This window comes from Mus pahari, chromosome 1, assembly GCF_900095145.1.
Source record: "Mus pahari chromosome 1, PAHARI_EIJ_v1.1, whole genome shotgun sequence".
Classification (NCBI taxonomy): domain Eukaryota; kingdom Metazoa; phylum Chordata; class Mammalia; order Rodentia; family Muridae; genus Mus; species Mus pahari.
Genome location: NC_034590.1, coordinates 112323943 through 112339018, shown reverse-complemented (window position 1 = coordinate 112339018; position 15076 = coordinate 112323943). Strand labels below are relative to the sequence as shown.

At 48.2% G+C, this 15076-nt stretch overlaps 1 protein-coding gene across 2 annotated transcripts in view; it reads right to left on the bottom strand.

Moving 5' to 3' along the window:
- Window positions 1-9393: 9393 nt before the first annotated feature.
- Tspan32 (tetraspanin 32) overlaps window positions 9394-15076 on the bottom strand; it is a 14297-nt gene continuing 8614 nt past the window's right edge. The window contains exons 5-9 of one of the 2 annotated variants that reach the window (XM_021209228.1): window positions 13748-13849; window positions 13140-13226; window positions 11592-11675; window positions 11212-11303; window positions 9394-10197 (exon numbers count right to left, since the gene is read on the bottom strand). In XM_021209228.1, the coding sequence (XP_021064887.1) occupies window positions 10149-10197; window positions 11212-11303; window positions 11592-11675; window positions 13140-13226; window positions 13748-13849 (414 nt within the window). In that variant the 3' untranslated portion in view covers window positions 9394-10148. The remainder of the gene's footprint in view (window positions 10198-11211; window positions 11304-11591; window positions 11676-13139; window positions 13227-13747; window positions 13850-15076) is intronic. The other variant, XM_021209238.1, reaches the window with a different exon arrangement.

Sequence of the window (15076 nt, the reverse complement as noted above, 5' to 3'; positions counted from 1 at the left end):
TTCACACGTATACATGCTTGCACACATAAATACCTGTGAATGCAGGTGAATCTGCTGAAGTCTGAATCATCTGTATGCATTGAACAAATGCCAATTCTGCTTGTCATCATGGTATTTATGCAAGATGTCTGCCTTGGAGGAGACCTGAAGGAATAATGAACCAAGACTTCCTGTGTACTTCTTGGGAATCTATAATTGTCTTAAAATATAGTGTTCAAGCTAGACTTCAGGCCATGAAAGCTGAAAATGTCAACCAAATCAAAATATTGCTGGAAAAAATTTAAATGCACAAAGTTGACTCAAAATAGGTGAAATGGGGCTGGAGAGATGCTTCAGTGGTTAAGAGTACTTGCAGCTTTTACAGAAGACCTGAGTTCAGTTCCCAGCACCCAGGTTGGGCATCTCACCACCCATATCTCCAGCTCTGGGGGATCTAATGCCTAGAGCCACTTTTGGAGAGGGGCAGGCTGTGAGGTTTATAGACTGCTGCTTCCTGTGTTGTCCCTGTGTCCTGGTCCATGAAGATAGAGTGAGTGGCTGCCACTTGCCCACTGCAGTGGAGCCAGTGTGACACCTTCCCTGACACATGCTCCATCTTGACAGACTCTGCCATCTTAATCCATGAGCCAGAACAGACCCTTCTTTTCTTCTTGCTTTTGCTCAAGCACATAGTCACATAGCACTGAAAGAAATATCTAACAGAGGGGAAAAGAATAAACATTTACACAGGACAGGGAAATGTGCAGCTGACCCCTGGTGATGTCGGCAGATACTTGGTACCTGGGCGGGAGCTGTGAGGAGCATGGAGCCTCATCAGGGGAGCGCACACTCTCACCCTGTGACAAGGAGGCAGAAAGAAGGGAGAACTGAGGAGAGCACCCAGGCCCCAGCAGCTGAGCCAACCTCCTGCAGCAGGGCTGTGTTGAGGGGACCGGGTTTGAGGGTGGGTGAGAGAGGAAACTGGAGTAGATGTTAGACAGAGGAGGCGTGCTCACGGTGCAGCTCGGTTGGGTCTGGGCTTGAGGAAATCCGCAGCAAGAGCCATCTGGGGCCATGGGAAAACTGAATTTGGGTTATGTTTTCAATGTGACTAGAGAGTTATTATGAACATAGCAGATGTGACAGTGATGGATTGCAGCTCCCTGGGAGTACACCCTCCATATTTGGAGGTGACTGCTGGATTTGCTAAACGAACATATGTGTGTTTACAATTTACTTTAATCCTAAATGCTTAGCTGCCATTACATTTAGGAACACAGACATACACAGAGAGAAGGGGAGACAGAGACAGAGAGAGACAGAAAGACGACAGACATGGGCAGAGAGACACAGACAAACACAGACACACACGTACTTACATGCATACACACATACACACACAGAGCGAAACACACACATGCTTTCTTGAAGGGCCTGGCACCTATCACAGTGAGCTGGAAAATATACCTCTGCATATTAGGCCAGCAGACTGGAAACTCAAGTGGGGTTTTATATGGCTCAGTCTGACGCCAAATTGCTCCTCTGGGAAGTGAAAGTGTCAGCTCTTCAGGCTTCCACACACCGGACAAGACTCTGATGTCCCAGTTTGATTTCTACTGGTGTGACAAATACTATAACCAAAACCACTATAACCTAGGGAACAAAAGATTTATTTCACCTTACAGCTTCTAAGTCCATCACGGAGGGAAGCCAGGCAAGAAACTCAAGGCAGGAACTGAAGAAGAGGCCATAGAGGAACAGTGTTTACTGGCCTGCTCCTCATGGCTTGGACAGCCTGCTTTCTTATACAACCCAGGACCATCTGCCCATGAATGGTGCCACTCATAGTGGCCTGGTCCCTCTTCAATCATTAATCAAGAAAATGCCCCACAGAAATTGCCTACAGGTCCATGGGATGGGAGGTCCTTTTTTTTTTTCCCATGTGACTCTAGTTTGTGTTGATGAAATCTATCCAGCACCCTTGCTTAGTGATTCCTCACTTGGATAAAACATGCTCACAGCAGCAGGGTTTCAAACTCACATCTGGACAACATGTCCTGGGCCAATAGTTACTTTTCTCTGTGTGTTGTGGCCAATAACTGACAAACATCAACCTAAAGGAAGAAGGATTTGTTGTGACTCTCAGTTCAGAGAAGGCAGCATGTGCCTTGACAGAGAGCTCCTTGGTCCATGGTGCTGGCTAGACAGCAGAGAGATGGGAACCCCCAACTCAGCTGGCATTCTCCCTTTTACTTTGTATTTAGTTTGGAAGCTCGGCCTATGGGATGGCGTGACCACATTCAGGGTGTATCTTCTCTTGTTAGGAACACCAGAAAGACCAAAGGTACTTCACTAATGCCCCCAAGTGCTTTATTTTTAGTTTGTATTTATTTATTTGTGTGTGTATGCCATGAAGAGAGTGTAAGGAACCGCCCATGATGGCACACAGCTTTAATCCCAGCAACTGGGAGGTAGAGGTAAAGGGAACTCTGTGAGTTCCAGGATGTTTATGAGCAGCACTGTGATCTCTACAGAGATACACTAGCATCCCCCGTGAACCAGCAAGACAAGACTGCATTATCCCATCCATCAGTTGACAGGAAGCACAGCAGGTGGATTGTGAAATGGAAACAGACATGGCCAAGACTTGTGCAAACTTAGTTAACCAGCAGAGAAATGGGACATCAAACCCAGAAAGCAATAGCAATTTACACCAATGACTGACATACACAAGTTCTAAATGTGTAAGTAAGTGCACATATCGACCGGGGCACCCGCATGTGGCCGATGAGTTTTCAATCTGTAACCAACACTTGGGAAACAAATTGGCAGCTTCCTTTGGGGTGCAAGCTGACACCTGCCAGTGACTCAGTCTCCTGTTGTCCACCACCCTGAAGGAGGTTGCTTCCTGAGATTTATGAGATGGTCTGGAGGACTTTCCAGTTGTCTTAATGTAAAGTCACTGGCTCCCTTTTATCTGTGTTGACATCCTTAGCAAATGATTTCAGCCCTGTGCCCTATATGCCTTTATTTCTTGCTATTCTCTGGCCAACCTATTTTTTTCTAGATCATTGTATCCTGGGATCCTTTGCTCCTGAGCCTGTTAATCGGATAGAAAACACTCATTGAAACTGTTCTTGATTCATTTCTGTTGCAGTGACTAATGCCTTGACAAGCAAAACCACTTAGGGAAGAGAAAGGCTTATTTGGCAGAAATTTCAAGTTACCACCTATCATTTCGGGGAAGTCAATGCAGGAATGTAAGGTAGTTACATCATATCCATAGTCAAGAGCACAAGGAAATCAATTCACGTAGGCCTCCTTAGTAGCTTTCTCTCTCTTCTTATTGTTCAGGACCACCTGCCTGGGGAGTGGTGCCACCTGCAGTGGTCTGGGTCTTCCCACATCAATAGACAACCAAGACAACTCCTCACAGACATGTCTCCTGGCCTACCTGAGCTAGATAATTCCTCATTAAAACCCTTCCCAAAATGCTTCAAGTTGACAGTTCAAAGTAACAGGCATAGGATTGCAGAGATGGCTCATTAGCTAGGAGCACAAGCTTCTCTTTGAGAGAACCAGACACACACACACACACACACACACACACACACACACACACACTGGTGTTCAAGTGCCTGAGTCTATGGGATGTATCTCTCATTCAAACCACCAAACCAACCAGTCCAAACACCTATGCCACATCCTGAATGCTGTACCACGTTGAGATTCTTCCAGCAAACAAACACATCCACTACTCTTACTTCACTCTCCATAGAACTTCAGCTCATATACAAGAGCCATCCAAGTTCTCTGCTGCAACTTAAAGATGCTGGTCTCAGTTTCAAGTGCAATCCTCATTTTTAGCAGAGATCTCGTTAGATTGGCTTTAACTGACAAAGTTTTTTTCTGCCTGCATCCTAATTACAACCATGTAGGCAGTCCTTAACATGTCCTTGCTCTTCCCTGGTCTCCTGTCTTCTGTGCCCTTACCAGAATCACCCTCATTGTCTCACTCAAAAACAGTTTAGTCTCTTTTCCTTTAAAAAAAAAATTCTAATTGTTTGTATAGGTGGGTGTCAGTGTATGCATGTAAGACCAGAGAAGGAGTTGAATCCCCTGGAGCTGAAGAAAGGTATGAACCACCACCACCCAGCCTGAAAATAGATTCCCCCCTTAGGTAATATATTATGATTAGTTTCCTTTCATTTCTCCCAGTTCCTCTCCCCCAACCCCTATCTAGAGCCGCCCACTTTCTGTCTCTCATTAGAAAACAAACGGGCTTCTAGAGGATAGTAGTAAAAATATAACAAAGTACAATATAATGAGATAAAACAAAAATTAGGACATTGGAGTTGGACAAGACAAACCAAAAAAAGGAAAAGAGCCCAAGAGAGAAACAAGAGTCAGAGACCCACTCATTTTCTCACTCAGTAATCCACAAAGCTCTGTGCCACCATTTCCCTAGCATATCTTGCAGCCAGGACACCATTGCAGATCAAAGGGTTTGGAACTGGGTTGGTGTTGACGTTTCTCTTTTGGTAGCATACAGGGTACCTCCTGTACTAGAGATGCTAGGATGTGGGGATGAAGGCTCTTATACACCAGCTTGACTTGTCCATGTTTGATGATTTCTGTAGGTGTTGTCCTCAGCAATGGGGCTTTGCTGTCCCAGGTTTGTGGGGGAGCAACCTATTGTCTTGGCAACAGCCTGGGTTGTTTGGGGGTTCCCATGGGACCCCTTTGGCCAACAACTCAGTTAGATGTAACCCAATCCTGTTATTGGAAGCTTCATTTGGTATCAAGAGATGGTCAATTGAGACTCTGTTTCCCCTATTATTTGATATTTCACTTAGATTGCTTTCATATCTTCTCCCTCATCCCCTTCTCTCTACCCCTCCCTACTTGATCCTCCTGTTTCAGCTCCTCCCCCCTCCATTCATAACTATCTTTTCTGTTTCTCTTTTTAAATGAGAACTACTTGTTAGTACCAGTTTTCTCTATTAGTTGGCATTACATCACGATGATGAAATACCTGTTCTTTTGAGAAAACTTATTTTGTTTATGATTTTGAAAGGGCAAGGTTGAGGGGCTTTCCTCTGGTGATGGCCTCCTTGCTTCAGAGTCCTGGGGCACCAAAGGGCATTCCCATAAGAGACAGGTTGAGTGTAAATCAGTCAGGAAACTTAAGGGGCTTTACCTTTCAGACCCTATTATCACATCATCTTGGCCTGTGGGCATGACTGTAGAGGTTTACGTGGGAAGACCTAGCCTACTGTGGGCAGTACCATTCCCTAGGCAGGTGGTCCAGAACAGTAACAGAAAGGACAAGGTTAGCTGAGAGCAACCAAGCAAGTAGACCTGCATGCATTTATTTCTCTCTGTTCCCAGAGGCCCTGTTTCTGAACACCACAGTCAGATTAAGTTTGTATCCTTTTAATCCTCACAATGGAGATCAAACTTGGACATGACATTAAACTTCAATTCAACTGCATCCAAACCATATAATTACTAAGGGACTAACCTTAAAGCCAAAGGCAGAAGAGCACGGGAGGCTGCCCTGGGATTCACTGAAGTTGCCATTCATATAGCTAGTGATCGGGGGCACTCTGTGGAATGTGACTTCTTAGGAATCATTTAAGATTGCATTGGGAGATTGCATTGCAAAATTGCATGGTGTCCTGTAGCATATAATATGTGTAGCCAATGTGCGGTGATGCTTTCCCCCAACCCAGAATCCCCCAGCTGGAAGCCTCAGGGGTAGCTGTGGGGGCACCACTTCTTTCAATAAGAGCTAATGAGCCATCCTAGGATTCTGCTTCATGCCTTCAAAGACATTTCCCTGTGTTGAAACTCCTAGAAGCCAACAAGGGAAGATCCTGGTCAGAGACCAGAATGTACAGCAGAGCTGGATGCCTGGTGGCACCTGGCTGCTTTGGGCTCCTCCATGCTGGGTTAAGAGAGCCACGAGGGTGCTGGCTGAGTAGTGCTAAAATAAAGAATGAAGGGTGCTGCTGCTCATTCTAGGCAGGCTCGGGTAGTCTGGGCTCTGTTGGCCCTCCACAGCAGTAATAAAAGAAATAGCAACAAGAGTCAAGAAGAGATTCTCCCAGGAATGAAAAACTGGAAAAAAAAGACAAGCCACTAATGGTTAAAGCCATGCAGACTGTGACTTGGTAATGAGCGGCAAGGATGTGCATTCTCTTACAGTATCCAGTGGACGTGTTTTGTTTTTGTTTTTGTTTTGTTTGTGCTGTATTGTGTATATTTTACAATCTCTATCTCACTTTTCTTCTTTTTTCCCTCCTGTCCCACCACCATTGTGTATAGGATCCTATATTCCTTTCTCCTTCCCTCCATTGCCCTCCCTTCCTGTGGTTTTGTTTTGTTTTTGTTGTTTCTTTGTTCATTCATTTGTTTTTGAAGTGGAGTCTTTCTGTTTAGTCCAGGCTGGCCTCAAAATTACAATCCTCTTGCCTCTGCCTCTTTGAGTTTGAACTACACACACACACACACACACACACACACACACACACACAAAACCTTGTCCCGAGTGTTTGTTAATTTTTTGTCAACTTTACACAAACCTAGACATATCTGGGAAGAGGGAATTTCAACTGAGGAGTTGCTTGCATCAGATTGGCCTGTAGGCAAGTCTGTGAGGGCATTTTCTTGATTAGTGATGATGTGGGGAGGGCTCAGCCTCCTGTGGGTGGAGCTGCCTCTGGGTTGTATAAGGAAGCAGGCTGAGCAAGCCACGAGGTACCAACTAGTCAGCAGTGCTCCTATGTGGTTTCTGTTTGAGTTCCTGCCTCCAGGTTCCTGTTCTGCTTGAATTACTGAATTGGCTTTCACTAATAAAAAGTATAAGCCAAATAAATCCTATCCTCCCTGAATTGGTTTCAGTGTCTAATCACCAGACTAGGGCACTCTGCATATTTGTGCTTTCTTTCATGTAGATTTCATAGGGAGAAGTACAGTGAGATTATAGGAAGAACTAGAACCAAAGAAGCACTTGCCAGCAGAGACCCTGGGCTCCTAACTGGGGAACCAAATACTTGTAACACTGGAGAATCTCCCTAGGGAGAAACCCTGTGTGTTTGCAGATGTGGAGTGCCTTATTCAAAGAGAGAGTCCTCTTATTTGGGGAAGTGAATGTGTGGGAAGGAGGAGACGTGAGCCTCAGAAACACAAAGAAGGTTTAATAGGCCTTTCCCACGTGTTGGTGACAAATTTCAGAATGACTCTGATTTGGGGGACTCTGTTTTGCTGGGTCTGGGTATGAGGTAGGTTCCTTCCTCAGAGGAAGTTCTCTTACAGGCTGCATTTGGGGCCTCAATCTTGACTAGGTCAATGTGTCTCCTTGGGACTTAGCAGCTTGCATAAACTGTGTGAATATTTGAGAGTATTCAAGTAGAAGTGACAGTTCTTCATAGGGGTGGCTGAACTGTCAGTGACAGTGACTACAGGAGGCAGGAGTTTTAGATTCTACCCCCCACCATGCTCTGTGGCAATCCCTCAGTATGTGGTCTTACCATGCAACATGGATGAACTATGTGGATCCTATGCTGAGATAGCCACTCCCAGGAGATCCTTGAACTCACCAAATCTACAGAAAGCAGGGCGGAGAGCCAGGAGCTGTGGAGGGAGCAGGGAATCAGTGCTGAAAGGGGACTGAGTTTCAGTATGAGTAGATGGAAAGTTCTGGAGGGGGATGGTGGGGGCAGATGTTAATTCTGCTGAGCTGTGCACTTGAATGTGGTCAAATGGTCAGTGTCAGGCATAGTGCATCTTACCAGCATTAGAAGAAAGAATTCTTGTTCAGACAAGGAGATCATCGTGTGGCCCTTTAAGAGCTTCACCAGATGGTGGAAGCCAGAGAATGAGCAGCATACAGGAAGGCTCAGCCAGCCCTATGGGGATGGAGCAGAGAGAGCCAGAGTCACAGAGCAGAAAGCAGCCACCAAGGAGAGAGGGACCACAAGCCCACAGCTGCAGTAAATTAGCGTCTTCCAGCAGCCAGAGTGAGCCCAGATGGGGGATCTTCTAGAAGCCTCCAAGTAAGGCCCAGCTAACATGTCCTCTTGCTTCATGGCCTCGTGGCATCATGAGAGGTTGGGTGGAGAACCTGCCCTCCATCTGGGCTCTGATCCACAATCATAACCTAGTGAATGGTTGCTACTTTAAGTTACTGTTATGAGGACACACATACACACAAACATCACACACACATACATACATACTACACATATATATGTGCACTACAATACATACCACATACACACTCACACTATACCATATACACCACATACCTACCTACACACTATGCATATACACACCACATACACACTACACATATACACACACTACACACACACAGACATCGTACACATACCACACCACCACACATGTACCCAGACATACCACACACACACACATACACACACTACATTTATACACCACACACACATATATACATACACCACATGCACAGACACACCGTGCACACATTAACACATACACACATACCATACACACACCACACGCATTCACACACACACCACACATACACCACAGACATATATACATACACCACACATACATACACATTACACTACCACACATGCACCCAGACACACCATACACACATACACACACCACTCTTATACACCACACACACATATACATACACCATATACACAGACACAATATGTACACATACACACATATCATATACACACCACATGCATTCACCCACGTGCATTCTCACACACACCACATACATACACACCACACATACCACACATACACAACCACACACATACATACTGCATACCACATATACACATACATCACAAGACATACACACCACACATACCACACATATGCACAAACACACACATACCACATATACACACACATACACACCTCCACACACACACACCTCCACACACACACACACACACACACACACACACACACACTCATTGCTATAGGCATGCCCCCTAGAGAAGTATTCAGGATTTCTGGGAAGTGATTAGATTGTGAGAACTGTGACCTAACCAGTGGATTAATTCATGGAGGGGTCATAATTCAATGATATTTTAAAAAGGAAACTAGAAGGGGAGGCCAACTTTGAGGAAGGGGTCACTGGGCTTTGTCCTTGAGAAGGGATTCCCTTCTCCCCTGGCCCTTCTCTCTGAATATGGTGAATATGGTGCTATTGTGGGGCCTGTAGGAAGTAGGGTCTGGCTGACAGAAGTAGATCAGTAGGGTGGGCTTTTGAAGGTTAACCTGCCCCTTGTTCCATTCTACCTGTTCTCTGCACTACTTTTCTCTGGGAAACATGAGCAAGAAACTGGTCACCCCAGGTGGGGCCATGGACAGTAGACCAAAGAAAGGATTCTACCCAAGTTTCAATATGAATCAATGAGTTTATTAGGTCGAGGAGTTACTTATAAGGAGTGTGGGTAATCCCAAACACTCATCACCTAACCGCCTCACCTCATGGATTCTGGATCATGGAGTCCTGGCTTCAGTTAACTCGTCACAGTCCAGCATCTCCTAAGACCCTAACAGTTACTGGGCAGGAGGGAGAGGTAGCTGGAGTCCAGGTGAAGATATAGTGACCTCTAAACTAGGGAGCATTAGCAGCCCCACGGCCATTTCCAAAGCATGGCTGTCACCATGTGGTTCTGCACATTTCAGTAGCATGACTACACAGCCAAAGTCGTGTTTTTCTCCATGATGACCCAGAGGAAATTAGTTGACCTCAACATCTAGCTTCTACGTTATGTTCCTGCTGCCGTACACATAGCCACTCCTCCATGTCTTCCCTGTTGTGATGGACCAGAGTCTGTCTCTGAAATCATGAGCCAGAATAAATCGTTCCTGTTTCTGGTAGGTACCTGGCCACAACAATGTAAGATTAACTAACACACCTGGTGGAATATTCTCCCCTTGTCTTGCCCCACCATGTGCAAGACGGAGTTTATCTACTCCTTTGAGGATCATGTGAGGGCATAGGGCCAAAGACTCCATCTCTGTGGGGAAGCAGGCAGCAAGCATCCTGCTAGGCCCAATTGTCACCACGCACTCATGTTTCAGAGGGTTGTTGAACAGTTAGCAAACGTGTGCACATCAGAGGGGCGTTGAGGCACCAGCCCATCCTAGGTCCATCTGAAGAGGCTGGGTTCCTGGGCCTGGCAGCCACGGGATCTGAGAAGCAAAAGGAGACAGTGAGGTTGTTCTACATGTTCCAGAAAGAACTGGGGATCTGTTCCTGAGAGTTCTGTGGGGACTATGAGGCTGCTGTAGAACATTTGGCAGGAGCTGCAAATTCATCCCAGAATGGTCGAGAGGGGATGGATGGTGAGGCTGTTTAGAATGGCCTAGAAGGTACTGTAAGAGGGACTGGGGTATAATTTAGTCAGAGCCATGCACACATGCCCCTCTTCCTGCCAATTAAATAAATAATAAATGAATAAATGGAGAAAATACTTGCCAGCATAAGGTTCTCAGTTTGATCACTAAAGCCATAAAAATGCCAGATGTGGTGGTGCATGCCTGTAATTCCAGTATTGGGGAGGTAGAGACAGAAAGCTCTCTGGGGCTCTCTAACCAGTCAGTCTAGTTTAACTGGTGAGCTCCAGGGCAGTGAAAGACTCTATTTTAAAGCAGGACCACATTCTTGAGGATGACAATCAGTATTGTCCACCAGCCTCTACACACATGTGTGTGCACAATGTGGACATTTAAAAATATGGCCCTAAATGCTCTGACGGGAATGGAGAGGCTATTTTCAGAACATAGAGAGGCAATGAAGATGTTGGACATAAAGATCCAGATGCTAGGGCATTGGGGATGGGGGTGGGGTGGGTAAATCTGGACTGCCACCCACCAAAGAAGGTCAAGTGCTCTGGGAACAGAAATTTCCTGGCTGCTGACAGTGGGTCCTTCTTGACTCTGTACATTAAGAGTCCTGGGTTCCTTAAGACCAGATATTCTGGTCTGAGTTTGGGGGGCTTGGGGTGGGGGCTGGAATCTTCATATCTCTGTATTGGTGGCAGGGTGACATCAGGTCTCATCAGAGCCTGGAAGTGGTCAGAGAGAAGAGGGCATGTGGAGGCCACCCCTGTCTTCCAGGGCAGAGGTAACACATCCGTGGTGGGAGACAAAGTACCCCAGGACCTTGTGGTGCTGTAAGACCCTTCTGGAAGGAGAGGGGCCTACCGTGGGGTCAGGGAGTATCTGCCTTTTCGATCCAAGCCACGGTAAGAATGAATGGCAAACCACAGGAAGGCACAGAGCATCATAGCATATACCTGCAACAGTCAGGAGAGATGCCCAGGAGTCAATAGCCACCAACAACCCTGGGGGAAGATTCTTACCTGGACTGGGAAATGGAGGACAAGAGCTAGCCACTGGGTCTCCTCCCTGGGTCAGGGGCTGGTCCCGTCCCCCCCCCCCCCCCGCTTACTGGGCCTGGAAGATCCTGGTAGTGCCATGACTAGAGCATTGGCCTGGGGGCAATAACCCAGGGACTGCTTCTACCTGGGAAGGGGCGAGGCAGGGCAGGATAGAGGGAGAGCCAGGAAGGAACTGGTGGCTACCGTGAGGGCCAGGCTGGTGCAAGTCAGGATGGAAGCAATACTGTAGTGTGTCCACAGAACGTTCCCGATGCTCTGGAGGCAGTCCTGGACAAAGGCAGCAGTGCATGGTTGCCCACCCTGGCTGGCCCTCCCTGAACAGTGTGCTCAGTTCCCCCAATTCCATGCTCCTCCCAGAAGTCCCTGGAGCTGCATGGTTTGCTCAACCAGTGTGGAGGCCAGGACAGTATGCACCTTCCCAAGCAGAACTACTGAGCACTCTGGGAAAGAGGCTTCATGAACCTTGAGACTGGAGGCATGGAGCCTGTCTGTGGGTATAGTGGCCTACTCCCTGGGGGGGGGGGGGGCAGGTAGGACCTTCCTCTTTTGTTCTAGCTGCCCTGAGCTCCTCCAGTGGGCCACTGTTTGTCCCCAGGCAGTTGGGGGGGGGGATGTACCACAGTCCCCCAGAGGCTGCTGTTAGTGGAGGACAAAAAAATCTGATGCTGCAGGTCTCTTCACTGTGGGCCTGACATTAACAGTCTCTCCCCCTCCCCCTCTCCTTCCCCTTCCCCTCCCTCTCCCTCTCTCAACAGGGAGGTGACCATTGGCATCTGGGACATTCATATGCTGGCATTTTGTTGGGGATAGGCTGAGATGTTTGGGGAGGGTGAGGATGGGCTGGACCGCATGGAGCCGCACAGGGTGCTCTATTGCATTTTGGCAAGCAAGTAGTCCTTTTGGCCCTTACTGGCTTGAGCTGGCCTTTGCTTCTCTCCCACCAGGGATCCTTTGCAACCAGCTGTGGTACCTTGCCACCCTGGGGGTAGGAGGCAGGCACTGAACTATTTTGTATTTGGGACCTGTGGACTGTTCTTGGGTAGATGGGGCTCTGATGGGGCTCCCTGACTCAGCCCCGTCCCAGCAGGCCAGCAGCTCCCTTCCCTTCTGGGCCTTGAGCCATTCCCCACCCTCTTGTTTCTTGGAGGGTAGCCAGACATCTCTCCCCATGAGATAGGGCTGGTTTGTTTCCAGAACAGCAGGGGGATGGGACAAAGAGGGGGCTGGGTGAGAAGAGAGAACCAGGAGGGGAGAGTGAGGTCAGGGTAGAAGGGCTGTTCCATGCTCTTATCCTAGCACTATCTGCTCTTTGGGGATCCCTGGGGACCCCTTCCTACTCCCTCTAAATACCTGATCACCCTGTTATGTACAGCCTTAGCTTTGAGCTTCTAGACACTTCAGAGGGGAGGGAAGGGGAGGGGAGATTCTTGATGGCCTGGGGAAGCCTCATAAAGGAGGAACAGGAACGAGTGGGTGGGGCCCATGCCTGCTGCTAGCCTGCAAAAGAGAGTTGGGCCTAGGGTTAAAGTCAAGCAGGCCATCCCATTAGCTTCCCTCCCTGTGGCCCCCTATCAAGGGGTGGGGTACATTCCTAAGACTCTAGGGTAGGTCCCAAGATGTGAGGGGCTAAAGGGGCAAAGAAGATGATGTCTCTTCATGGGTAGAACCTGAAGTGCCCAGCCCTTACCAGACCGACCTGAGTCCAGAAGCCTTTACCCCCCTCCTCCTCACCTCTCTCATGGCCTCCTGGCCCTGACACATGCTGGCTCCCGTGCTCACCTCAAGCCCAAAAGGAGATTTCTTCCCACAACACAGAAACTGCAAGGCAGACCAGGAAGGAATCTAGTGTGGGCAGGACTGATTGATGGGAAAACTAAGGCAACAAAGCACAAGTACTTTGGGTGATTCTGCAAACTGGGCTCCTCAGAGACCAGAGCCAGGGCTTAGGATCACAGCTGCTTCTGAAAAAATAGCCACCAGTGGTTTGGCCTGGTGATAGAATAGCTTGGCTTTCTTAGGACCACTTCCCCTTACAGCAGGGCCCTGCTGCTTGCCTGGTGGCTAAACACCTACTTCCTTGAAGAATACCCAATTCCTTCTTGAAATTCTCAGTCCCTGTTGAACAGGGGCATTGCCCTTTTATTTTGCTTTGGCCAGACATTGGTTAGCCAGTCCTATTTAGGGTAGAGGGGGGTGGGTGGGAGCTCAGTCATCTACCCAAAATGAACCTGCGTTCTGAGACCTCCTCTTGAAGCCTGGCCAGGATGGCTGACTCTACAGGATTTCTGGCACCCATTCTCTGGAGCACAGCAGGTATGACTACCCTGTCCTTAGCTCACCGTGTCCTGGATGACGGCCAGCTCCTGCCACCAGCTGCTAGATGGGTTCTTCATTGCCTGATCGTACACGAAGTCATAGGTGTCCAACACCGCATCCTCCACCTGCACCAGAGCATCATAGGAAGCAATGCCCTGAGAGAGACCCAGGGAAGTCCACATCCTGGGCCTCCTTCTCCAAAGACTTTCCTCCTACCATGGCAATCCTGTGGCTTGCCTATTGCCCTTGGGGCTCCCAAAGGTTAAAGAAGAGGCCAACAGAACTCAGCTACCCACCCTCAGTGGTAGTTTCTGGGTAGCATAGCGTGGCATCCTGGTGCTACTGCTGGCCTGGATATAGGCAATAGACCCAGCTTGCTGAGAAGTGTGGACAGAGGCCTGGACTAGTTCCTTGTCACCCTAAGGTACTTGAGGGTCTTTCTTCAGAACTACCCAGACTACTGGGAAGATAAGCTCTACGTCTTGGACCAAGGAAGGTAAAGGTACCATCAGATACAGGGAGCCAAGGAAGAGGAAGAAGGATGTTGGTCCTGCCTTTGCTCTACACACAGAAAGCCTAGTCTGTTTTGCTCCTAACTCCTAGCTCTGTTTCCCCATTCTGTTCAATCCCTGCCCTAAGATGCTCTCCCCCAGGCCAAGTATGTTTTCAGAGACAAGCTGGAATTTAATCTCTTCCAGGAATGCATCCTGGATATGTGGGGCTCGCTGGTCTCCTGACCCAGGGAAAGTCCTCCTACATCTTTTTGCCTTGAAGACCCTGAGTCCTCCCCACTCCCGGTCTCATGCCAAGCCAGCAGGCAGGTCACACAAATGGTTGTCCTAAATGAGTGGAGTGGTGTTGAAGTCCTATATCTTCATGCTTTTCAGAAAGGCAGGGTGTCTGTCCCATGGCTTGGTGTCCTCTATGGGCCTCACTCGCCAGCTGCCTGCAGGTCATAGTGGACAGGTGGGCAGTTAGAGATGCTTAGTTAGTCCAGCCCTGGCCCAAGGCCCCTGCAGGAGCCAGGGGAACTCCTTGCTAACTGCTGATCCTGGCACTGATTCCTCCCTCTCCATCCATGCAACAGAGCCAGACATCCCCATGAGTCATCCCAGCTCAGCCTGCCCCAGCCCTCCCCCACTGGAGGCAGGTGCCAAGCTGGCCTTGGTTGCTGGTCAGTCGAGCCCAGAACCCTTTCATGGGTTCAGCTTCTTTGAACTTATGGGACTACTGTGTCCTTAAAGGAGCAAATCCTGGGGAAGGCTGAGAACGTCTGGAGCTATTCTGGAATGGGTGGGGCAGGCAACAGAATCGAGCAGGCCCGCTTGAACTAGCCATTTTTTTTTTTTTTT